A 25,250-nucleotide genomic window follows, 5' to 3' on the forward strand; every position below is an offset into this window, starting at 1 on the left:
ACCCCACCTAGCCGGAGGGCGTCCCAAACTACGTTTGCCTAGTCGCGGCCTCCACCGAATATTATTATTATTATTTATTTCCGGTATTTACGGTATTGCATGCCCTAGAAAGCACCCAGGTGCTGGTTGCCCAGGGTGCTCCTGCCGTACTCAGACACGTCATTCATTAAAAATTTACTGATCATCTAACTATATTTGTATTAACATCAGTGGTTATATTTTTCTTCAGTACCCATTCAATTTAATTAAAGTTTCTGAGTACGGTAGTTAGATATGTAGATGCCTTAATATGGCACCTATAAGCGATGTAGCTTTTGCGCAGTTAAAATAAGAAAAAATCGTTTCATTTCTTATTGAAGTAGCCTTGACAATAAAATAGAATTAAAATAAAATAATGAATTACTTAAAACTTTATTTAAATACCACTTTTACTCATCACAGTAATTCCTCCATTGAGAATACTTAACTTTACCTTACAAAGTTTATTTTATTCGTATTAAATACAACAATAACGTTACAGTAAATAACAGGCGTCCTAATCTTATAGCTACTTATTACTTATGCAAACTTATTCCAAATTACTTAGATTTTCCAAATAAGTACTTATTTATTTCCCTACTCATATAAATAATACAATCACTCTAAAATTACTAAGCCACTTGTTGCTGGCAATTCTTTCTTACTAAGATAAATCATTATTGTACATTTTATACATCATTACGCCTTTTTAGATTAAAATAAGTGTGAAGTTTCTATCGCTTGTTCATACTTTGAGCTTTTCTTAGCAGTTCATTACCAACTTCAACATTATCATCATCAATTATAACATATTATACCATACAGTTTATATGTACCTATTATACTCGTATAGTTATATACCATGTTTCTTATATTTTTTTATATTAAATCACCCCTAATAGAGTGATGGTTCCAAACATTCCAGTCCAAGTAAGATAAACATCATATTATTATTTTACGAATTGTGCTTTCATGCGTTGATGAGATTCCGAATACATATCTGTAGGTTCCCTTCGACTCCTTAAATTAAATCCAAATATTTTGAATACAAAACTTAAAGCACGTTCAACGTTCTACCTACAATACTGTTGCCATTCATCAGGATCTATTGTGACATCGGTGACAAACGCTAATCCAGCGTTAGTATTTGTCACGTACACCATCACACACTACCATCTATCAAAGCCATGCCATCAACATAGCGAGTTACATTGTAGAAAGAGGGCTCGCCATCTATAAAGAACAACTTTCACAAACCATGGTTATAAGAGATGATAAGTAGATCTTCGATCATATTAATTGTAAACCTATCGGAAAATATAACAGTCTATGTCTTAGCAGGGATGGTGACGGTGGTATCCGTGGATCCGGTGGAAGCTGATGAAGAAGCTCCACTGGGCCGCTTCCTTCGGTCTTCACGGGGTTGTGGCGCCACGTAGTTCCATTGCTGGGTCTCCGCAGTGCCGAAGAGTATGAAGTAAACAGCCGACGCAATGTACACTGTGGCACCGGTTATGAACACTGGCCGCCACTCCTCGAAGCCGTTCTGTAAAATTTAAAGGTATTATGAGTGGAGTTACATTAAGAGAGTAGCTGGACCAAACTGGATGAGTGTGGCACAGGACTGTGGACTTTGCGTAACATGGAGGAAGCCAATACACTGCAGGGTTGACATAGGCTGATGATAATGATAAGTGGAGTGCTTATAAGATATATCAATCTATAGGCCCTTGCTAGAGATGGGCCTCTATTAAGAGACTCTACAATTCGATATCTCTGTCTCCTGTAATCCGTAATCACAAGTCCGGGAGATAGATTTAGGTCTTTCATTCTCAAAACACCTCTCTTACGGTATTTTGGCTTATTAGAAAGCTAACAAAACAAAAAATATGTCTGTTCGAATTCCTCTCTATGTGTGCGAAACTAATTATTTAAAATAAAATAACACTGTTCAAACCCTCAACTCACCCCGTTCTTAGTAAAGTACGCCGTAACCAGCGGCGTGATAAACCCAGCCGAGTTGCTGATCCCATTAGCTATGCCGTACAGCGTTCCAGCGAAGTTCGGGGCCAAGTCCTGGTGGTTCACCAGGTTGGTCAGGGTTGACGCGCCGTTGGATCCCATGGAGAATGTGATGAGCACGACTGAGAGGATGGGCGCGCAGCCCGTGTAGCCCAGCGCTATCAGCAGCAACCCTGGCACGATGTGAGAGAAGAGACAGAAGAACTTCCGCATGAAGGTTATGGAGACGATGTTCTGCTTCACTATTCTGAAAGTGAAAGGGAATTGGGTTAGATCGTAGCTTGGTCTATAGGTCTATAGTTCTCCCACCGGGGTGTAAGAAAGGCGCTTTCTGGACTGATGTAGCAGTACGTTCGGCAAACCTTAGCAGTTAGTGACGGACGCAATTCTGACTGCCTAATTCTTTCACCACGGTGTCAAATCATCGTGTTTGCCCTAGACACCTGTCACCAATAGCTCCGAAGATCAACGAGAAGATCATCCGGGCGAGGTACGGCAGCGACGGAGCCTTCCGGTAGACGTGAGGTCGAAGCCGAGCGCGGAGGAAACGAACTTGGGCGCCGCCGTCATGCAGAAGTAGAGGCCCCAATTGTGACGTATCAATAGTACTTTACACATACCTTAAATTCTCTTTCCGAGGTGCACGAAAAGAGCTTCCTGGAGTGATATAGCAGTACGTTCGGCAAACCTTGGCAGCTAGTGACTGACGATATTCTGACTGGTTAACACTTTCACCACGGACCCTAGACACGCTAAAAAGAAGAAGTCTCTCACCTATCACCAATAGCCCCAAATATCAATGAGAAGATCATCCGGGCAAGGTACGGCAACGAGGCGAGCCCGCCCGTGGACGTGAGGTCGAACCCGAGCGCGGAGGAGACGAACTTGGGCGCCGCCGTCATGCAGAAGTACAGGCCCCAGTTGCTGCCGTAGTGGAGGACCAGCATGGCCAGGAAGGGCAGCGAAGTGAAGATGCTCTTGAAGGGGGGCACGATCTGGGGGTGGAAAAGGGTGGGGGTGAGTAAAGTGAGGAGGTAATTGTTGTATGATGAATGTGGTACGCAGGAGTCTCGGATGTTGTGTGTTGATGATCAAGAACTATATTTTTATTTTTATAAGCGTCTTTCATCCCTGACCTTTCTATGAAAAAGGCCATCAGGCGTCCTACGCTATTTTTAACTATGAAAGGGTGAAAATCGTGTGAGAAAACCTGCTGTAACCCTTGGACATTGTAGGTCCTCTTTTCTAAATGTTCATCTATTTATCAAGTCTAGTATCAAATGTAAAGCAAAAGAGGGTATTTTCCACATAGGTACCTTATGGAATTCATCGCTGTGCTGTACTTTATCACCGATGGCTTCCAAAATGTACACTTTTTCTTCTTCTGAAATTCGAGGGTGTTGAGCCGGGGAGTCGTACACCAGGAACCACCACGCCACACACCAGAATATCGATATTGCACCTGAAAGAAAATAAATATAATATTATGATAGTTATTAGGTATTTTATGACGTTAATTTAATGAAGGTACTTGTACCAACCATAAAACAATACTTAGTCTTGCGCAATCTTTTTAGGCAAGCTTTTCCGAGCGAGCTTCGCTTCGCTTTTAAAGTAGGTATTTCCCGTGGAAATTATGGGATCCATTCAGTAGTTTGAAGCCTATTCAATATAGTCAAGTTTATTCTATGTGTAACTGAGATAGGTTTACAAAAAAGTTCATCTCGTCTCGGATTCTGGATTGTAACCGTAGAAAAGAGTTATTTAAAAGTGCATATCAAAAGCTTCATTACCAGGAACATAGAACGCAGCTTCCCACCCGAAGCTCTCAATGAGCGGCCCGGTGAGGGACCAGGTGACGGCGGTCCCGATGGAGCCCCCGAGCAGCGCGCTCACGAAGCGACCCTTCTCCGCCGGCGGCGCCCAGTGCGCCACGAGGGCGTGGAGTGCCGGGAACAGGAAGCCCTGGGAAAACGGAATCGAAAAACAAGTGAAAATTGGTGTGAAACTCGAGTGGGATCCCCAATTACAATAACAAGTACCAGTTACATTGTAGGGGAGAAAAAATGGCGACTGAACTAACCAATGAGAACTAGAGAATCGGGCACAGTAGGCATACTGCATTATTTTTTTCTTTTACTCCCCATTAGAATGGAATAGGTATATTTATTGGACTCAAAAGAACATATAAGTCTTGATAAAATAATAGAATTAAACTTTTTTTTTGTAACTGATAAATTTCGTACCTCTATTCAATTGCATTGTTACGGTGCAAATTTGTACAGGCATAATAATTGTACGGTTTTGTTGAAAATAGCTACATTGCCCCGAAGCCTGTATTGTTAAAATATCGACACCGATACGGATGTTGTGGAGGATGAACGCTTGAAGTTCGGTGTGTCAAATTGTTGGTAATGGTGTTAGTAATAGTCAATCAACAACACTATGTGGATATCTGCATGTACTAAAATATATTAGTTAGATAAGCTATTTACTTATTTGCCTATAAGTATAACTGTAGCATAGCTAATAGCTAATGTCCTAAACGATAAAAAAAATGCTCATTTTTGCACGTACTATGAACACTTTATTTGAAGTATGACTAATATAGCACTAACGCACCTACTTAGCTTGTAAATTATGTATGTTTATTAAGTGATAACACCATGCATATTGAAATCGTATTGACACTGAAACATTATTTTATAGCAAAAATATTAATAAAATGTGAAATATTAGTCTCAGAAAATTTATATTCAGTCAATGCAGATAAATCCTATATTATTCAAAGTATACAGTTATCTGAGAGGCATACTTTATCGTTATAACTTCTACATAAGTTTTTGAAAATATACCTACCTACGTCATAGTCTTCATCATCAATCAAGTTTTTTTAGATAGCAATAATTTCTAGTTTATTGTAGGTAAGTGACGTGGGTGACGGCCGAAATCAAAACACAACACTTCTTCACGGGAAATTCTTATCAATGATCTACTATTGACGTAGTCAGATACGATATAATGATACACTGCTGTTTTCCTCCTTTATATCTGATCCCTAGCTATTGTAGTTTTTTCTATCAATGGCCTGTTATGTGATGATGACTTTCATTTATAGTAACTGAGATTATGCTGCGCATTTCACCCTCTTGTGGAGAAACTTGATTAAAAATAACATAGCATTTAATGTAGTAAGTAGTAAACATGCATCAGCAATCACAACTCACCGACGCCAGTCCAGAGACGAATCGTACAGCGACCAACACCATATAGTGCAGCCTGGCGGCCTGCGGAGACAGGGTGGTGAGCACCGCGGCCACCAGCATCGTGATGAACACCACGCGGCGCGGGCCCCAGCGCTCCGCCGCCGTCCCGCCCACCAGGCACGTGATTGCGTAGCCCCAGAAGTACCCCGCCAAAACATACGCCTGCTGCTGCGTCGACCAATCAAACGTCACCACCCCGTCTGGCTGGAAATATAGAAAAACAAATTCGGATACATGGAAACTTTTTGTCTATGCTGCTGAACTGGCTGGAAAAAAGAAAACAACGGTCGGAAACGTGGATTTTTTTCGGTGTCTATGCTGCTGAATTTCGCACATTCATTTCGCCTATTGTTGGTAATTTAACACCGGTTGTCCTTCTAAAGTAGATTCGACACGATCGAGTTAAAACATTGTTTTAATAACTTCAGGTGCTGTAAGTAGCATGATGAATAAGTTGCTATTTAGCAGACGACAATGAAGATCCAACTCGGATAGTCATTGTAGTAAAACGGTTTAGCTGCGCACTTTCAATTGTTAAGAGATAATTTGTTTCAAATAACCCCATTTAGTGGGAGTATAACCATGGCGTCACGGCAATGTGATACTTAAATGATCAAGTTTCATTTTAATCTAGTCGGCTCTAACTTGACAAAAAAACGGATTCTGAGAGCGATCATGCAATCGGTACTTTAAATACGACGAGATAGAGTCCTTGTTAGTACAGTATATTCTAGTGTTTATATAGGTATTTTAACAAATTATTTATCTTTTACCTCTCAGTCTATCGCACTACCTATCACTTTCTCCACAACACCTAAGGTTAGCTGGAAGAGAATGCTGTTAGCATTAAGTTCGCCTATGCGCATATTTAAAATTGTGCAATAAAGAATTTAATAATAATAATACAGCAGCAGTTCTCAGGCAGCTAGAGCTAGTTTCAGCTGCTGGATTAATTAGTAATGCCTCTACAATAGAGTCTAGTTGGCATAGTTACCTGTCTGAGGGGCCTGGTGCTCACAGACGAGGTGTCGTTGAGCAGGGAGCTGTTGGCCACGATGGCCTCGCACTCGCTCTGCACTCTGCGGACAAGGGGTACCATTATATCTATAAAAAACAAAACAAATTGTATGAGGAAGAGGTTATTAACACATACTATCCATTATATACAGGGTGGCCCAAAGAGTGACGTCCAAAGGAAAATATTTGATTCCTTAGGTCAAGGGGTAGCCAAATCACCCCCATGTATGTTCCCCATGTGTATACTTAGTGCAGGTAAAGATTTAAAAGCTATTAATTCTAAGATACAGGATGATTTCAATAGCATTACAAAATGGGCGCATGACAATGGAATAATACTTAACATAAAAAAGACTAAATGCATGTATATACACTCACCCTATAATGGCAAAGACAGTCAGAGCCTGCAAGTGATAGGTCATAGCTACGACTGTTTACATAACCGTTTAGCGCACTGTAAATGTGATGCATTAGAATTTTTTTTTTTTTTTTTTTTTTATTCATAATATGTTTATTCATAAAAGAAGCTTATAACTAATTACATTATGCCTCTGTGCCTGAACTAGGCCAAAGACCTGTATTTCAGGCATCAGCGCTCTTTTATCAGAGAGTTCATTTAAGGAAAGCTATACATTGCAGAAGTATCACGCTTTAAAACATTATATAATACTTATATTGAGAACTTTAGAGTTAATTTACAAAAGAAAACGTACATACTTAGGTAGCGGATACAAAATATAAATTTTACAAAGATTATGTGCAACATAATTAACAGACTATAGTAATATACTAGTGGATTTCAAGTATTTTTAAATAAAAACTATGTTAAATTAATTACAATTACAGTTACAATTAATCAATTAAGTACTTGATTAAGATCAAGTGTTTTAACTAATTAGTTGAATTATTTTTAATTTAGACATAAAGATAAATAAAAAAAACGGTTTAATCAGAATTTGTAAAACAATATAAATATTTAGGTCTGACAATAGACACTAATATGAGTTGGAAAACGCATATAAAAGAAGTATGTAAAAAGTTAAGATGTATACTGGGTAAGTTTTACTATCTTAGTGGCATTGTTAGTCGATCGACCCTGTTATCTGTTTATTATGCTTTGTTTGATTCTGTAGTATCTTATGGGCTAAGCAGTTACGGTCACACTTTTAAAACCTACCTTGATGAAATTAAGTCATTGCAAATAAGATGTTTAAAGTTCCTAGTTGATAAAAAAACTAAATTGAGTTGTAACCATGAATATGATAAGCTGTTTAATATATGTAAAATACTACCTATACATGAGAAGGTAAAATATGTGACTCACATAGAAAATATAAATAATGTAAAGAGCCTGGACTGTGTCAGCCATAAAATTCAAACAAGAAAAGTAACTAGAAAAATGTTTCAAACAAAAAAAGCTAATAACTATTATGGAGAAAGAACCATTTCGTTTCTACTTCCTAGATTATGTAATAAATTGCCGACGGATGTTTTGCTGAATTGTACAAGTAAAAATATGCTTAAAACTAAGTTGAAATTACATTACATGCCCGGTGAATTACTGTGACTTTGTTTACTGTACTTACTGTTGAAGATAAAGAACCTTATTGTCCTGTAATATATTTTCATACATGACATATTAAATATGAACAACTAGTGTATTATTACCTATCTTCTGCCTTATCAAGATGATTATGATTGATCTGTACCTTCTTATATTGTTCATTTGTGTACTTACATACTTGCTCAATACAATGTAAACTTCGTATTGTAAACGAGAGGATTTTCTGCCAACAAACATCACGGTTTGGCAAATCTATGTGTCTGTAAATTGTATTGTGCTTTTGTAAATAAATGTGTTTAACTAAAAAAAAAAAATGTGTTTAACTAGCAATTTTTAGTAGTTTAGGAGTTATGATTTTTTTTCCTAATTTTCTACGAAAATCGACCTCAGTGGATTAATTATGTTTTATTATTTTTTGGATAACTTTTTTAAAGCATTTTTTATTTTTGTGTCATCCTCTTAAGTTGTTCTTTTAACCATAAAAGTTTCAGCTTCCTAGCTGTAATGTAAAGTAGTTATTTTTTTATCGAAACTTCGAATTATATCATCGAGCTAGACTGCTCTGAATTTTCTACTTGAAATTAAAAATTGAAAAAGATATTCTCATGGTGCCTTATTAATTTTAAAAACTCAGCAAGGTTCCAAAATTACATGAAAATAAAAATAAACTATTGCTTAATAGGGTATTATTTGCAGAAAAAAGCCTTCAAAGGTACCTGGGTGGAAATTACCTAATTAGTAAATTGTTTCAGAAAGTTGAAATATTCCTGTTATGTCATTACTAAGGACTAATTAAGTTAGAAAATGTATCAAATTAAAGGGAAAATTAAATTATTGACTTTTTTTTTAAATTTAAGTTACATTTTTGAATGTAAATTCTTAGAAAAATGTTTTAGTTTGAGTAGTAAGATTTATGAGATAATTTTATTATTAATAATAAGTAAATAAACTCTAATAATTATTTTACACATTTACTCACAATAAATTTTCAAAATGGCGACCTCCCATAGCAATACACAACCTACATCTACGCAAGAAATTTTCTTTAAGTCGCCTATACGCTTCTCTGTTTCATTCAGATGTAACTTTTGACAAATGTCATATTTTTTACATTTGTCACTTTTTTGACTTAAGGGCCCTTACAGGGTGACGTGCCGCGCCAATTTTGGGTTTTCAATGCTCTTCACACAGCACACGCAGTGACACGCACACATGTTAGTTTGCACAGTGGGTCGATAAACTTTTACTCGCCAACTTTATTGACAATTATGTTCAAGTAAATTTTGGCTGATTTTAGGGTAAGTAAGTATAATTCTTACTTACACTGGTAGGCACCAGGAAAGAGTAGAAATTAATAGGGGTGCCACTTTTCTCCATACTCGGAACCCGATTAGATTTCTAAACAAATGTGGTATTTACTTGTAGAAAGGTAACTACAGGTATTAAAGTGTAGATAATAAGTTATACTAAGGGTATACTAAGCCGAAAGGGGATGACTCAAGGGGTCATTCTGAACAACTTTAGTTCTACGATAAAGTTTCTATGATAAAGTTTTTTTTGGTTAATTTTTAAAACTCGTAGAACAAAAGTTCAGAATCAGTCTCACTTGTTTTAACCCGACTGCCGAAGGAGGAGAGTAATGTTTTTGATTGTATGTATTTATGTTTGTAAGTATATTTTTTGGTGGCAGAATAATATTTTTTCATATTTTTAGAGTTTCGTACCTCAAAAGGAAAAAAGCAACCGTTATAAGATCTCTTTGTTGTCCATCTGTCTGACTGACTGTCTGTCACTGCCCTTTTTCTCAGAAACGGGTAAAGATATCAAGCTGATATTTCGCATAGATATGAGGGGTACCCAAAAAAAATTGGGGTACTCCCTCTCCCATACAAGTAAATTGGGGCTGATATTTTTTCCGGTTATTTTGATGGTGTAGGTAGGGTATCGTTGAATAGGTCTTTTAATATATAATAGGTATAAAAAAAGGTTAAAATATAATTATTTGGCTTTTACCTTTAAATTTGGGGACCACACCATAGACAAATCCTAATTTAAAAAATGTTTTCAATAATAATAATAATAATAATAATAAAGCCTTTATTTCCCCGTAGGGTTACAAAACATGCATAATCATTAGGTACATTTCATAATTATAACTAAAATAATCAAATTAATTAAATAGTATTACATGCACACATTAAATAAAATTAATTCAATATAATAATAAATATACAAGTCATTAAGTATAAATATTAAATTAATTAACTTAAATTTTAATTTGAATTAATTATTATTAAGAAGGGGTACCCATTTTTGGGCAAAGGCCTCCTCCAACCGCTTCCAGCTTGACCTCTCCTGGGCTAGGCGCGTCCATGTGTTCAATAGATAGCGTGATTTTATGTTGGGTAACTCAGAATAAGAAGTGATGATATCTCAGAATAATAATGGTTAATGGTGCTATTCCGCTGAGCATCGAAACCGGTGGGACGCTAATGAAAAGTGGTCATGGAAATGCACCAGGGTAGACCCTGCTCCTAGAACAAGGCATGAGTTTGTGATTTGTGTGCGTGAAAAGCGAGGATGCAAACTTTGAATATTTTCTTGATTTTTTTATTATTGATGCAATAACATATAATTAGTATTATTCTGAGTTACCCACCGAAGTCACCCCGTGGCAGGTTGACTAGATAGGTACTTTTGCAAATCACGCCATATATCGTTGTTTTTATTAGTGGCTACTGTCTATAGAAGAAATTCCGTCATTGACAATTTTACGTTACGAATGAATTTAGTAAACCCAGTAAACCTAACTAATCCAGAGGAAACCTCAAATATCTTTCTCTCTCTCTTTGAAAAACATACTTAATAGCCCAAACTCGATTCTATTCTATTCTCTGTGGGGGTGTAAGTACCTGCACCTGGCTCTCTCGAGTGGAACCTTTGTGCATATCCCCAAGGTCTAAACTGCCTTCCTAAGCTTGAACCATTTCCCACCACGCTGGTCCACTGCGGGTTGGTGGGTTCACATATCTAGATGTGCTAAATCTAGATATGCAGGTTTCCTCACGATGTTTTCCTTCACCGTTAGAGCGATGGTATACATTGTACTTAAGTTAAAAGAACTCATTGGTACATGTCAGCGCCGTGATTCGAACCCGCATCTCTTGCGTGAGAAGCGGGCGCTTACCCGACTGAGCTACCACCGCGCCCAAACTCGATGCTTTTAGCTATTAAATCTTTGAAATAAAATTCAGTCACCTCCGTGTTACTGCCCTCATCAGATCCTCACGAGACCATGCCTCAACCAGCACCATGAGACTGTGTTTTTGAATCCTAACCTAATCTTCCTACGTATTGTCATCACTTAGATCCATTCACTATATTCCTGCTCCTCATCCCAGGGCCGTGGGGAGGCACGTCAGCTTTTTAAAGACATCAGCAGCAGACTAATAGAAGTCTCAAGGGACCCTAGGGCTGGCACTTACCTATCACAAAGGCTAAGCATCGCTATATAGCGGGGTAACGCGGCCAGCGTCTTGGGTACCCTACCCGACAGTGGCAGCGATCTGGCCAGCATCTTCTTTTTAGTTTAATTTTAATTTTATATTAGTGAGTTTTAGTTAGGCATTAATAATTATAATTTAATCAAGAAGTACCATGGACTTAACTAATAAAAAACATTATCATTTAATTTATTGAATATGGTATAAGAATTATGCTTCCTCAATTTCAAATCAAATTATGTTGGTGTCATAAAAGTTGAAAAAGTGCAATGACAACCAATGTGCAGTGATTTTGTGTCTGTACACAATAAGATCGCGAGCTGTCAGTGCTGCCTAAACCGACGTGACCCTTCTTTGGAGGCCACCGGCCGACTGAGTCAAACGTCGCTTGTGTTTATGATTTTATAACACAGAAAGCCGCCATAGATATTTGTATGAAGATTTGAGGGAAAAAAATTGCTCAAGTTTGGGATTAATTTACACAAAATAGGTGTGTGTTTATTAAAAAACAAGGTATTTAGCGCCTAGTCCAAGCATTTATCTTTATAATTTGATAAGAATTATATGAAAATTCTTGATAATTACGACACAGTTGTTACAATACGGGAGTGTGATTTACTGGTTTTTCGTAATTAATTTACAGCTATCCATAAGCATTTACTTAAATTCGAATGATTCAGCACCTAGCTAGACTCTTCGGCTACCTGTGTGATTTTTTTCAAGGCTGTAGAGCATCATTTACTACATAATTCTATGACAATGCCAACCCTCGATTGCCTATTGCCGACCCTTAAAGAAAATTTCTTGCGTTGATGTAGGCTGTGTATTGCTATGAGAGGTCGCCATTTTGAAAATTTATTGTGAGTAAATGTGTAAAATAATTATTAGAGTTTATTTACTTATTATTAATAAAAAAATTATTTCATAAATCTTACTACTCAGACTAAAACATTTTTCTAAGAATTTACATTCAAAAATGTAGCGTAAATTTTTAAAAAAAAAGTAAATAATTTAATTTTCCCTTTAATTTTATACATTTTCTAACTTAATTAGTCCTTAGTAATGACATAACAGGAATATTTCAACTTTCTGAAACAATTTACTAATTAGGTAATTTCCACCCAGGTACCTTTGAAGGCTTTTTCCTGCAAATAATACCCTATTAAGCAATAGTTTATTTTTATTTTCATGTAATTTTGGAACCTTGCTGAGTTTTTAAAATTAATAAGGCACCATGAGAATATCTTTTTCAATTTTTAATTTCAAGTAGAAAATTCAGAGCAGTCTAGCTCGATGATATAATTCGAACTTTCGATAAAAAAATAACTAACTTACATTACAGCTAGGAAGCTGAAACTTTTATGGTTAAAAGAACAACTTAAGAGGATGACACAAAAATAAAAAATGCTTTAAAAAAGTTATCCAAAAAATAATAAAACATAATTAATCCACTGAGGTCGACTTTCGTAGAAAATTAGGAAAAAAAATTATAACTCCTAAACTACTAAAAATTGCTGAACATACATGGGGGTGATTTGGCTACCCCTTGACCTAAGGAATCAAACATTTTCCTTTGGACGTCACTCTTTGGGCCACCCTGTATATTATATTAGGCACTAACCTAAGGTAAGGCTACATAAGTATCTGAAATATACCTAGATGGTAATTAAAATGTTCAGCATTCTATGGAAAACCTAATTATCATACCCATATGGCGAATATGGGATGATGGAGCATCGAAACCCCTCAAGTCAAGCGAAATTCAAATCACAAATCTTTTTGTAAGTATTCAATTTACCTATTAATTTATACCATAACTTCAATCTAATTATAATAAACAATGAAATAAAAACGGTTATGGAAACTTTTATCACAATAGATTTTTAACTCTGATCTAGTTCTAGGACGACTGCTGGTAATTTACTGAATCCAATTAGTACCTGGTATCTTACTTGCGTCAGAAATAAAATAAATCCTATTGTAGGACATAAAATTAATTGGTATAACTTCACTCCTAATATGAGAAATACCTTGGTATCTAAGTATTATTACTCATAAAATATATTTTTCCATCTACCAACTTCATATAGTCCCCTTACATGTAACCGACAGAATCTAAAATAAAATAGTTAATTTAGTGTTGCCCAAATTCAGTCTTGGTCTTGCAGTCTTGGTCTTGTTCTTGCGTTTTTGCAAGACCAAGACCAAGAACAAGACCGCGTATTTTTAGCAAGACCAAGACCAAGACTGACCGTGCAAGACTTGAGCAAGAACAAGACATAGCCTGCAAGACTCTTGCGTCTTGCAGAGCGCTATTTCACTGAGTAGTTAGGTGTAACAGTTCGGTGTATAGGTAAGTACGCTTAGGAATTCTATGAGATGCAAAAAACTGTATCAAAGAAAATGAAAAACTGGACCTATGCGCATTACGACTAATACCATAAACATAGCGAATAAAAAAATATCTATTAAAATCAAAAAGTAAACTTTAATAAATAGTAATAGACTAATAGGTAATTGCAAGACTTGCAAGACTCTTGCTGCAAGACCAAGACCAAGACCAAGACTGGGAGCGCAAGACCAAGACCAAGACCAAGACCAGGTGTATTGGCGCAAGACCAAGACCAAGACCAAGACCAGGTGTATTGGCGCAAGACCAAGACCAAGACTGGCTAAGTCTCGTCTTGTTCTTGCATTTGGGCAACACTAAGTTAATTAGATTATTAACTTTAGCTGACTGGTTTTCGCATTGCTTATTTTAATATAACATTTAACTACTTTGTTATTTTGTGGCAAGCACTCGATAATAATGTTACGTTACCTATCTAACCTATACATATTATTATGGATAAGCAGGTAGTGTTGACCTACCCAACAAGGACATTGCATTATTATGTATCTGTCTCTGTTTATTATGTTAGTGTCAGTCTGGTGACCATTGTATATCTGTCGGCTTCAATATAGCAAAGTTGTGAATACATTAATTTTCTACAGTCACAGTTGATGTTTTCCACTTAAGTTTTTTTCCTTTCCTGTGGTTTCGTGCATTAATATATATCGCACATGACAATCCGAACCGTCATATCTTGAAAAACGTAGTTTCGAGATATCGCGTTTTGAAAGTTTGGTGTCTCATAATTTAAAGAATAATAAATAAAATAAATATATTTCTTTTGTGATTGGTAGATTAACTCTTTGCCAATAAAAACATATAGTTAAGTTGAGCCTAAGTCATTTCATTTTATATCTACAAGTGTTTTTCTGAGGCGGTCCGAAGATAATACGGTCTTGCCTGTCAAAATTTTCGAGTTTCATATTTATGACTGTATAGCCCGTTTTTTTGCTTCCATACTTGCTGGTAATTTGTCATATGTCGAGATAATACATACGGTTTATCTTCTTTTATGGAAAACTAGCTGTTCCCGCGCGCTTCGCTTCGCCTTAAAAAGTTTTCCCGTGGGAATTCCGGGATAAAAAGTAGCCTATGTTCTTTCCCAGGGTCTAGACCGTATCTATACCAAATTTCATTCAAATCCGTTCAGTAGTTTTGGCGTGAAAGAGTAACAGACAGACAGACAGACAGACAGACAGACAGACAGACAGACAGACAGACACAGTTACTTTCGCATTTATAATATTAGTTAGGATTAAATAATACAAAGCGTTTGATATATTTTTTTATATGGAAAATCGGTCCTTTTATTGATTAAACACGAATTTTAAAAACGAGAAATCTCAATTTTAGAACAATATTTCATATTTTTAGACTTAATTACAAAAAAAACAGCATTAAAACCTTTGATTATCTAAATACAATGTACTCTTTCAATGAAATTATTAGGAACTTAGTAGAGTGCATAGTTTCTTAAGCGGTAGCGAAGAATGATACAAAACAATTTTATTATTTATTGCTTTCCATAATAGAACTATGAGAACTAATTGTGAGTAACATTTCGTCAGAATAACAGGCCCTCACCAAGCGTATAAAGAAGCTGATACGAAAAGACCTTCGTTGCTAAAATACACTAGTAATAGAAGCAGCTATAGAGCTAAATCGCGGGTGAAAGTATTCGTTCAGCAGCATGGGAGATCGTCAACAACTGTCTACGAAGTATCATACGAAGACACTGGCCGAACACCATCACCAATATCGAGCTATGGAAGGTTACAAACCAAAAGCCTATAGACATAGACGTCCAAGAGCGAAAATGGCGATGGCTGGGCCACACACTGAGAAGACCTGATGATCATATCCCAAAAGTGGCCTTCCAATGGAAACCCCAGGGCGGTTCAAGGCGACCCTGTCGACCAGCTCATACCTGGAAGCGGTCCATATTCAGCGAGGCCCAAGAGAAAGGGAAGTCGTGGCCAGAGCTCAACTTGCTGGCCCACGACAGAGAAGGATAGAAGCGCGGGGGGCAGCCCCAGACTCCTCGGAGGAGTAGCGGGATTGAAGAAGAAGAAGAAGCATGGGAGAACCACCAGACGGAGTTGAAAACTAAGGACAAGATTTGAATAGCCCTTGAGCAGCTATAAATCAAAAATAATCCTGGTGCAGACAGCATTACCTCATAGCTTCTGAAACCTGGAGGTATCACTAGTCTCGAAGCCTCGGACAGCTCAAGAAGTAGTGCAAGTCGGTTGCTTGAACTGGTATAACACCGGAGGCATCGTACGAGAGTGTCGTGGTATTTTTCAACAATGGTAACCGTTCTAAGGAACTTTAAATAAAAACCGTTCTAAGGAACTATATACCGAGGCTATATAAGTGAGATTTATGAACGTTCTCAAGGGTCATTTAGAACCGTTTCACTAATTAGTTTGCCGAGTTCCAGCCCCCAGAACAGGCTACATTTAGAAAATTCTTAATCACCATAGATCATCAAACAGTAAGGCTAGAAATAGTGCTCGACCGATGGTCAGCGCTGACCGTCGTTTGACGTAGCTATATCTATGCAAGTCTATGAGTGCAGCTACGCTGACGGTACGCGCGTGATTTCGTGTCACTTCGGTGCAGCTGTCGGTCGGGCTCGTCGGTCAGCGTACGTCGGTCGCCGATGAGCTATGAGCTTGTAGGGACGCTTTCAGTACTTCGCTGACGGAGCGACCGACCGCATGGATTCAACACGTATCGCGAAGCACTGAATGCATTTTGCAACCGACGCGACGGTAAGCGCTGACATTCAGATGGTACGGTCAGGACGTACCGTCGGTGCAGCACTATTTCCAACCTCAGGCAGATTATACAGAAGACCAAAGATTACAATTAAACTTGGTGGCCTTGGTTGACCAAAAGCTTAGCATATTTCATCGAGACGTGGACACTTCTGGAAACCTTGCAGAGATGTCAAATTGAATGTCGCTTTATCGATGTGTTGAGGTATCTGTAAAACGCCGCTACTGGCATAGCATCGACTGTGTGCTTGTCTATGACCACAAATCAAGACTGAATTGCAAAGAGTAGTTCAACAGAGGGATTTAATATCGCCTAAACTGAACAGAAGTGCACTGTAATATGTATTTAAGAAATAAGTCTTTTTTTATTGAATGCTTACATTAAACCAAATCTGGTGGTAGTTGTATGGGAAGCCAAAGATCAAAGCTGCTCAGGAATTTGTCTAACTTGGGCAGACTATTAAACTAGGCAGAAGACAAGCATACTATAAGTTGACCTGCATACGGTAAACTTCGTCACACATTCACCTTGAGGCCGTTTCTAAAGTCTGAACTCAAAGGTCTTCAATCAGTGCACGCTGCCAGTGATGACATCTGGTTCAGAAACGGCTGTGACTGTTGGACTCCTCCAACGGATTAAAGTCGCTTATCGATTATCGAACAATAGAAACAGATGCTCGGCGTTTGTCTGAAGAACTACATCAGAAATAAGGTAATTCGTAAGAGATCTCAACCAAGCTTTTAAAATCTACCTCAAGCTGGAATGCCAGTGGGCCAAAAATTTAAAGCAAACATCAGACTTCAGAACTGCTATGGGCGTGCTCGCAATGTTGCTGTTGTTGCTCTGGAAGATTCGGAGAACTTGGACAGATACACTATTTCTTCGACGGGTTTATACGTAAGTAGGGTCAACCAAATCATCGTCAAAGTCTTTGTCTGGAGTTTTAGGTTCCTTAGCTGCAATACCCTTCAGGTTCCAAGCCTTTTGTTCGGAGGAATTGCCGTCAAAACTAGTTTAGCAGCACGTTTGTGTAGCTTCATGATGTTACTACAACTCAAATATTCCATGAATAATTACCCATTAATATATATTATTATACCATTACACCTTAATATATATCCAATGTTATATCATGAGTGTAAACACACAGTCACTGATTGGTTAAAAACTCTAAATTATAATGAAACTGAAAAACTTCTTGAATATGACAAGTAATAAGTATCTATATGTATAAAATTATGTATTTATAAACAGTAAGTATATATAATATATAATACTATACCAATATTTAATTTTCAAAATCACAAACACTCACTTACACACACACACACACACACACACACACACACACACACACACGCACACGCACACACACACACAGTACTCACTTTTAAACTCAAACCAAAATCATTTACATAGGCCTGATAAGTGTTTCTGTTATTCTCTTAGCTAACTATATACTTAATTAAGTACTTACCACAAAATGTTATTTTTACTCTTAGCCTAAACTTAACACCTTTATGTTAATAAAGAGCGGTTTCTTCTGGCACAGGTGCTTAGTGCACTTAAAAGGAGATTCCAACCTTGTAATTGATTACCTACCTATGGCTAAAGAAATAAATATTTTTGTATTTTGTATTTTTTTTGTATTTTGTAATTACATTAAAAACCGTACAAACCGTATTATTTATTTTATGACATAGAAAAATTATTGATTTAACTGGACAAACAGTATTATCTTGACGAATCCCATAGTTAAACCGTCACATAAAAACATACAACAATCAAATTAGTAAAAATTCAATAATAAAACAGGCAAGATAGTATTATCTAAAAATAATACAATAAAAATTCTACGTGCGAAACAAGCAAAATAGTATTATTTACATTATAATACGTTTTGATTCATCACATTTTGCGTATTTCGTAACTACACTTGTCTTAACGATAAAACGACCGGAGCCCGCGCATCAGACATGGTCACCGTATTAAACTAAAATATGACTGTTTGTCCATCGACAATGCGTGTGCATCACAACAGGCTAGACAGTCGTATAGGTCCATATCTCGGCCCAGAAATGAGCTACAGATATGACTGTTTTACCAGATTGTAGAGAATGATCTGTAGAATGCAAAAATGTAATTTTAAAAAATTGCGATTTTGCAAGATATGACGGTTCGGATTGTCATGTGCGATATATCAATTTTAATTATTTAGGTCATACAATGGGTTATATGGCTCTACTATTGTAATTTAATATAAAAATACTGAATTTTGGTCGTTATTATCGTTTATATAAATCGTACTTTATTTATCTCCAACATAACTTTCCTTTAACTTCGTCTTTTGGGAAATCCCCCGAACGAAATGCTTGTGCACCTCATTTCGTTTCGGATTGAGTACTAAATAGTTTTTTTTTTCGGATAATTGACTCTACCGTCTGATATAAGTAAAAGAAAAATGTATTTATTCCAAAAAAAATCTCACGTCACTTATAAACGAACGCTTAACATAACCTACTCGTGTTATGTAAGTACATAATAATAACATCAATGTGTCAAGGTTCCATTTAATTTTCAAAGCATCTTCCTGACTGGATTTTATTATGGCAATTTAGTAGGTAGAGCTACATAATGTTTTCGTAATAGTGACCGCTATTGCTTGCACGATTGTCACTTGTCTCGTGTCGCATAGAAATCGCAGTGAATAGCGATTATTGCCTTCAATCATTGGGTGAAAAGAGAGGTGTTGCAAATAAGGAGCCAGCGGAGAGCGTAATGAAAACGCATGTAAATAGTATCTATTTCTACTGTGCTAGTATTCGAATGCTTGAGAATAGCATGGATCATTAATCGTTTCGAGGATTGTTATATTTGGTAACGTTAGGTATAATACACACTACACTTCATAGAAAACGTGGCGAAAACCTTCTAATCAATTGGATATTATTTCGTCTTTCTTTTTCTGAAGCAACCTAGGTCTAGTTCTGTTGAGAGAATTCCACGGGAAACCTAGCTAATCTACCTCATCACAACCCATCACGTCCTCACTACTGCGGCACGGGTCTCCTTCCAATGAAAAATGGGTTTTAGGCCTAGTCCACCACGCTGGCCTTGTGCGGGTTGGTGGCTAATCTACCTAGTAACTGCCAGTTTCAATACTACTACTATCGATAGCTGAGAGATGTAAACATTGCCTTACTTGGCGATGTCCCTGGAGTCCCCGGGCACCATGGCGATGATGTTGACGCTCATGTTGACGCGCATCATGTAGTTGACCCAGCACGCGAAGAACATCATCATGGCCACGATGAACCGCGCCGGCACCAGCTCTGAAAGACACGTCATCATCAGAATCAATTCAAATATTTAGTAAACGTCCCTTGTCTATAATGTCATCAACAGAATCAGAATCATCAAGTCAAATATTGTTTAAAGTAAGCGTCCACCATTCGGCAGCAGGCGCATTTATATGGCATTTATGTAATACCTATATACTTACAGGATGTTTCAAAAAGGGTATACTAAGCCGAAAGGGGGTCACTGAAGGGGTCATTCTAAAAAACTTTTGTTCTAAACGTGTTTCAATGGCTCGTGTGACTCGTCAAATTGCATCTTTACCTTGAAACAACTACATACATACTTTTTAAGTAATGATTTAAACGTGCTATTTACGATTATAGTTTAATCCCTCGATGTTTAATACAGTGTTCGGCTACATTATGTTGAAGACCGAATTACGATTTCAATACCTAGATATACAAGTGGATCTATTAAACATACAAAAACAAAGCTTTTTATAATGATTTGAGTCGAAGAATGTCGACAAGAAGCGGTCGACCTCTGCGTCAAAACCTGATTTTTCGCGGAAGGTAACTTTCGAACATCTCTGTGTAGGTAGGTACAAGTATAATAAGGAGGATCGGCCGATGTTTACTAATCTACAATATTACATGTCACTGTCAGTACCTACTTTACTAATTAACTGTACAAAAACTAATCCAGACCGATGCCGATGGAAAGTGACTGACACGATTTTCACTATTTAGAAAGATCTAGGTGAGATCATGACTATGACATGGTACCTACCTATGGCTACCTGTCATAGGCGCGTTGAATATCTATGTTCACAGATAGGTATTTGTATCTTTCTTTGCTTCTCTCTACACCACACCACCATCCAGATTTTATACTCCAACAATTGAACAACTCCATCATTGATGCCTGCTGTAGTGGTTTAGGGCCATTATAAGATAAATAAATTTATTGAATAATAAGGAATATTAGGCCTAGTCCTAAACCCTTCCTTCATTGGAAGGAGACCCGTGCCCCAGCAGTGGGGACGTAATGGGTCGTGATGAGTGAGATGAAGGAATATTAAGGGCATTCTATAGAACCTTAAAATGGTGTTCTAGGCTTATTCCATAAGCGCCACAAGGATGCAGAAGTAAGGAAGAGGAAGAAAATCTGTCACAACAGAACTTTATATATGTATATCTCATAACTTGCTCATAAACCATAAAAAAAGTTGTTATAATGATGTGATACAAGTGATAATAGCTGAACCGGAACCTATAGGCCTTATAGTACCTATAGGGTATAAAACCTATAAAATTACCCTTATACGGGTCTTATACATAGAATAGCTAATAATTCCATTTTATTAGTAAGTATTAGTAATGTTAGCCATAAACAATTACACGTCGCCAAAGGCCCAAAGTTAACTTGGGTCTTAGTATTAATTAATACCTTAAATGTTATCATAATTTATTTTGGGTATGTAAAAATCGGTCTAAGTCAGAGTCTGAAAGATATGATGTGTTTAAATTATGACTATTGTAGAGTCCGCTAACTTTGCAACGTGAAGAAGAGTTAAGTTAAGAGGAAAACCAGCGTCAAATACACTTTTTTATCTTGGCACATGTTTCAGTTGCAAAGTTAGCGTTGACGGACTCTAGGTACGTACGCTTGGTGCCCTCAAACTATATTATGTTGTGTGGCAGTTCATATCATAAGATCATAAAATTCATCATCATGATCACGAATTTAATAAATAGGAAGGTACTTTTAACGCCTCTAAAACTTATGATTGCAATGAATTATACATTGATTGATTGAGTAGCTATAGGCCGAGCATACACATACCTGTTGACTACTTTTGAGTAACATTTACTACCTAATTAATAATTCATAACTGTTATAATACTCGTACTTACTCGAAACAAACACACTCAGGTAAAACTATAAAAATTATCCCTCGCTATTCCATTACTGTCATAACTGAAAAGTACTTTTCAGTAATGAGCGTCAGTGGTGCTGCATTTCAGATCCCAGCAGCAGAGATTGTTGGCTCGGAAGCAATGACTTGATGATAAAAAAAGGTTTATCGGCGTTTACTAGTGGGACGAAGAATATTTTTGTTGTTATACCTACCTACAATTCAAAATATTTTATGTCCAGGCTTGAAGCTGCAATAATCTCTACATAAATTGAGCTTTAATCAACTCACTGAAAACAACAATCAGGATACACCTAATAATACAAAAATAATTATCCTTTGGGTAGGTTATAAAATAAGTACTCAATTATTATTTTTTGCACTAACCAAAGTAACGATTGGCGCTAAGATTATTATTATTTTAGTGCCTGGTGAGGTGCTCCGGACGTGCTCAAATTAATTTAATTATGTATAATAAACCTAAGATAGCTCTACCTCTATATTATATTATAGTCACGTTTACTACCGTTGTATTTAGAAGAAAAATAAATGTAGATTATCCTTACATAATTATAATCCCTGAAAATACCAATTAGTGTAGCACAATAGGTCTGTATCTTTCTCTCGTGTCCTTTATTACACTTATCAACTCTAATATAAATTTTTCATGTAAAAAAATGTTAACTATGCAAAAGCGAAGTAAACAATCTGCAATCTGCCTCTCTGCAAACTGCATGGGTACTTAAAGTAAGCACCTTCACTTCATCAAATTCCTTAAATTATAAATGTGGCCGGCCTTCTATTGCAGTCGGCGACCTTTCGAGCTGGTGACGCGAGAGCGAAACGCCCACAGCCCACACAGCCGCCGTAGAAATCAAAACCAAACAATATTCGTGTTTGGGTCAAGCCAAGGCGTCACCGCAATCCAATGTCAAAAACTCTGCGAGGTGGGGATTCCTCACATTTAAAGGTCTTAAATGTTTATTGATATGAAATCTTGTACTGGCTGCAAATTCCGAGTGCCAAGTGATTAAGGACAAGCAGTTACCCAGCAAGTAACGGTAATTTGATGATCGATCGAGACATTGTCGCGCTGCCACGGCAGCGGCGGCGGCGGCGGCGATGCTGGCTAATTTTAATGAGAGAAACATTTACGTAACGGTGTGAGAGCTCTGGAAGGCTCTGTTTACAAACATAGCCGGTGGGGTAAAGTTGGAATTTGCACCTTCCTTGCAAGTGTTAAGGTGTGTGTCGGGTGTAGGTGGTGAAAGTGCAGGAATGCAGGCGCGGGCCAGCACTGGCGCCGACCGCCGGCGCCGCAAGGATTATCCGACATCAATTATAATTATGGGATCATGGCAAAAACTCGCTTATCACCAGCTACCGGCCAGTGCTGTGCCCTAAAAATAGCCTAAGTCTAGCCCTCCTAAACGAGGCAAGCAATTAAGTGGCAGGTTTCACTATAAATAGACCTAGGCCTGTTCATGGGTACTACCAGCGAGAGACCGCTGCTGATACAAGGATAATTTAATATCTGTTGATTAAATTTTTCATAATTTATTTCATTATGTTGTCTAAGTGGGAAACCCCGGGTTAATGATGATGCCAACCTAAATATTTCTGTGTTATATTTCTGCCCGAAAGAAGTAATATACTTACATATTTCTACATAGAGGTTTAATATTTGCGTGACAAAATAAGAAAGTCCTATCAAGTATTTGAGATACTATAAGTATCTACAGGAAACAGGAAGTTATAGATAAGTACACTCACGAGCAATGAAGATGTTCCAGTAACAATAGCACTAAATTACACACGGAAAAGGCCAGCTTAATTATGTCGTCTGCAGTACATTTAACTGTGCATCAGTAAAAAAATTGGGGATATTAGTAATAATTTGGTGTCAGCATTTTGTAACTGGAACTTTTTCATTGATCGTGAGTTTATTGAACATACTTACAAAGTTCCTATTAGCATTGAGTCATTGTAGTTTAGGATTTTATTTCATTACCTACTCAGTTATATCCTATGATTGCAACATTAATTGAATCTTTATTTTGTTGGTACGTGCATAGAGTTAGTTTTTTCGACTATGGGGACGTGACTTTAGATTTTTAAATTTTCATTACTCTTAAGTACCTATCTTGGAGATAAGTACTTCATCTTAGTCACTATGAATAGGTTATGTAGGTACCTCTACCTATAGTTATTATTCGGTTCTATAGTCTTAAATTTATGAAACAAAAAATAAAATTCTCCACCTGAAGAAGGAAAAGCGCGGAACTTATGTGTTTTTAGATTAGTAGTCACTTGATCCCAACACTATATATTACAATGGGATGCCCCATCTTACGTAGATAGGTGTGTAGTAGGTAAGTAATACCTATCTATCTAACGTAGCATCTTGGATTAAATTATATAGCTACTAAGTATTTAAGTGTTATGTTAAACCGCAATGAAACCGCACTTTAAGGTTTTACAATGAGCCAAGACAATTAAGTTTCTCATTCTTCTGCACAAGTTCAGATTAGATAGCCAGTGAACTAAACAAGTGCCAATCTCAGTAAAGTAGGTAACTTGTAGATTTACCTACCTAGGTTTTACTCAGGTACTTTAATACTTTGCAGGTACTTACATTGACAATTATCTAAGAATAATTATTTATGTTCATTCAAGGATTCGCTAATTACCTTTATTCAGCTTACATCTCTATTCTATAACTCAGTTTATGTTTATTTATTTTATTTACAACAAAAGGTGAAATATGTAATTTAACCGACGCGAAGTTAATGAATTGGGCAAAATTTAAACGAATATATCATGGGTGAAAATGCCATGGAACGCTCTCGATTTAGTACCCATCCCATACCCACAATCCAACACCCCTATTCGAATCTTACAATAAATTATGAGACTGACCCACGTATCTGCAGATACTGATTTATTCACGCTCTAACGCCAATCTTATAACACCCCTCACATGGGGCTGAGAGTTTGAGACATAAACCGAGTCAATGGCGCTATGTACTTATAACTCATATGAAAATGTACCTATTGCATTATTATGCACAGACATGCCATCACTGAAACGATTAGTTACCCACCATTAAGTTCATTAAACCACACTAATAAAAAAACTTAATTACTTATCACTAAAATAAGTAATAAAATTACTTACCCAAGAATTTTATGTGGATCTTCATTGTGGAACCGTTATATTATATCCCTTGGAAATTTATTCAGCACTGAATCACACATAAATAAAGTTAATTAAATTGTCACTCCTGCGCAACGTTTTTCCCGCGGTTTCAGTACGCGGACGGCTAGCGTCCGTGCAAGGCTGCCCCACACTGCCGGTAGAGCCTCTCGAATGCACTGCCCACCACTGCTCACTATTCTGTGTTGAGTTCGGAGGCCTTGCGTGCCACAACAAACATTCAATGAGGAGCCTGGAGGGTTACTCTAT

At 37.1% G+C, this 25,250-nt stretch overlaps 1 protein-coding gene across 1 annotated transcript; it reads right to left on the reverse strand.

The window, feature by feature from the left end:
• Window positions 1–397: 397 nt before the first annotated feature.
• Window positions 398–25,172, reverse strand: LOC105388161 (uncharacterized transporter slc-17.2). Its single transcript, XM_048623727.1, has 9 exons — window positions 24,963–25,172; window positions 19,769–19,898; window positions 6,301–6,385; window positions 5,268–5,510; window positions 3,834–4,005; window positions 3,357–3,502; window positions 2,815–3,035; window positions 1,987–2,287; window positions 398–1,564 (listed from the first exon to the last, which is right to left on the reverse strand). The coding sequence occupies exons 1-9, from the start codon at window positions 24,985–24,987 to the stop codon at window positions 1,346–1,348; spliced, it is 1,542 nt and encodes a 513-aa protein (XP_048479684.1). The 5' UTR covers window positions 24,988–25,172; the 3' UTR covers window positions 398–1,345.
• Between the last annotated feature and the right edge of the window lie 78 nt (window positions 25,173–25,250).

This window comes from Plutella xylostella, chromosome 3 (genome assembly GCF_932276165.1).
Source record: "Plutella xylostella chromosome 3, ilPluXylo3.1, whole genome shotgun sequence".
In the NCBI taxonomy this organism is placed as follows: Eukaryota; Metazoa; Arthropoda; class Insecta; order Lepidoptera; family Plutellidae; genus Plutella; species Plutella xylostella.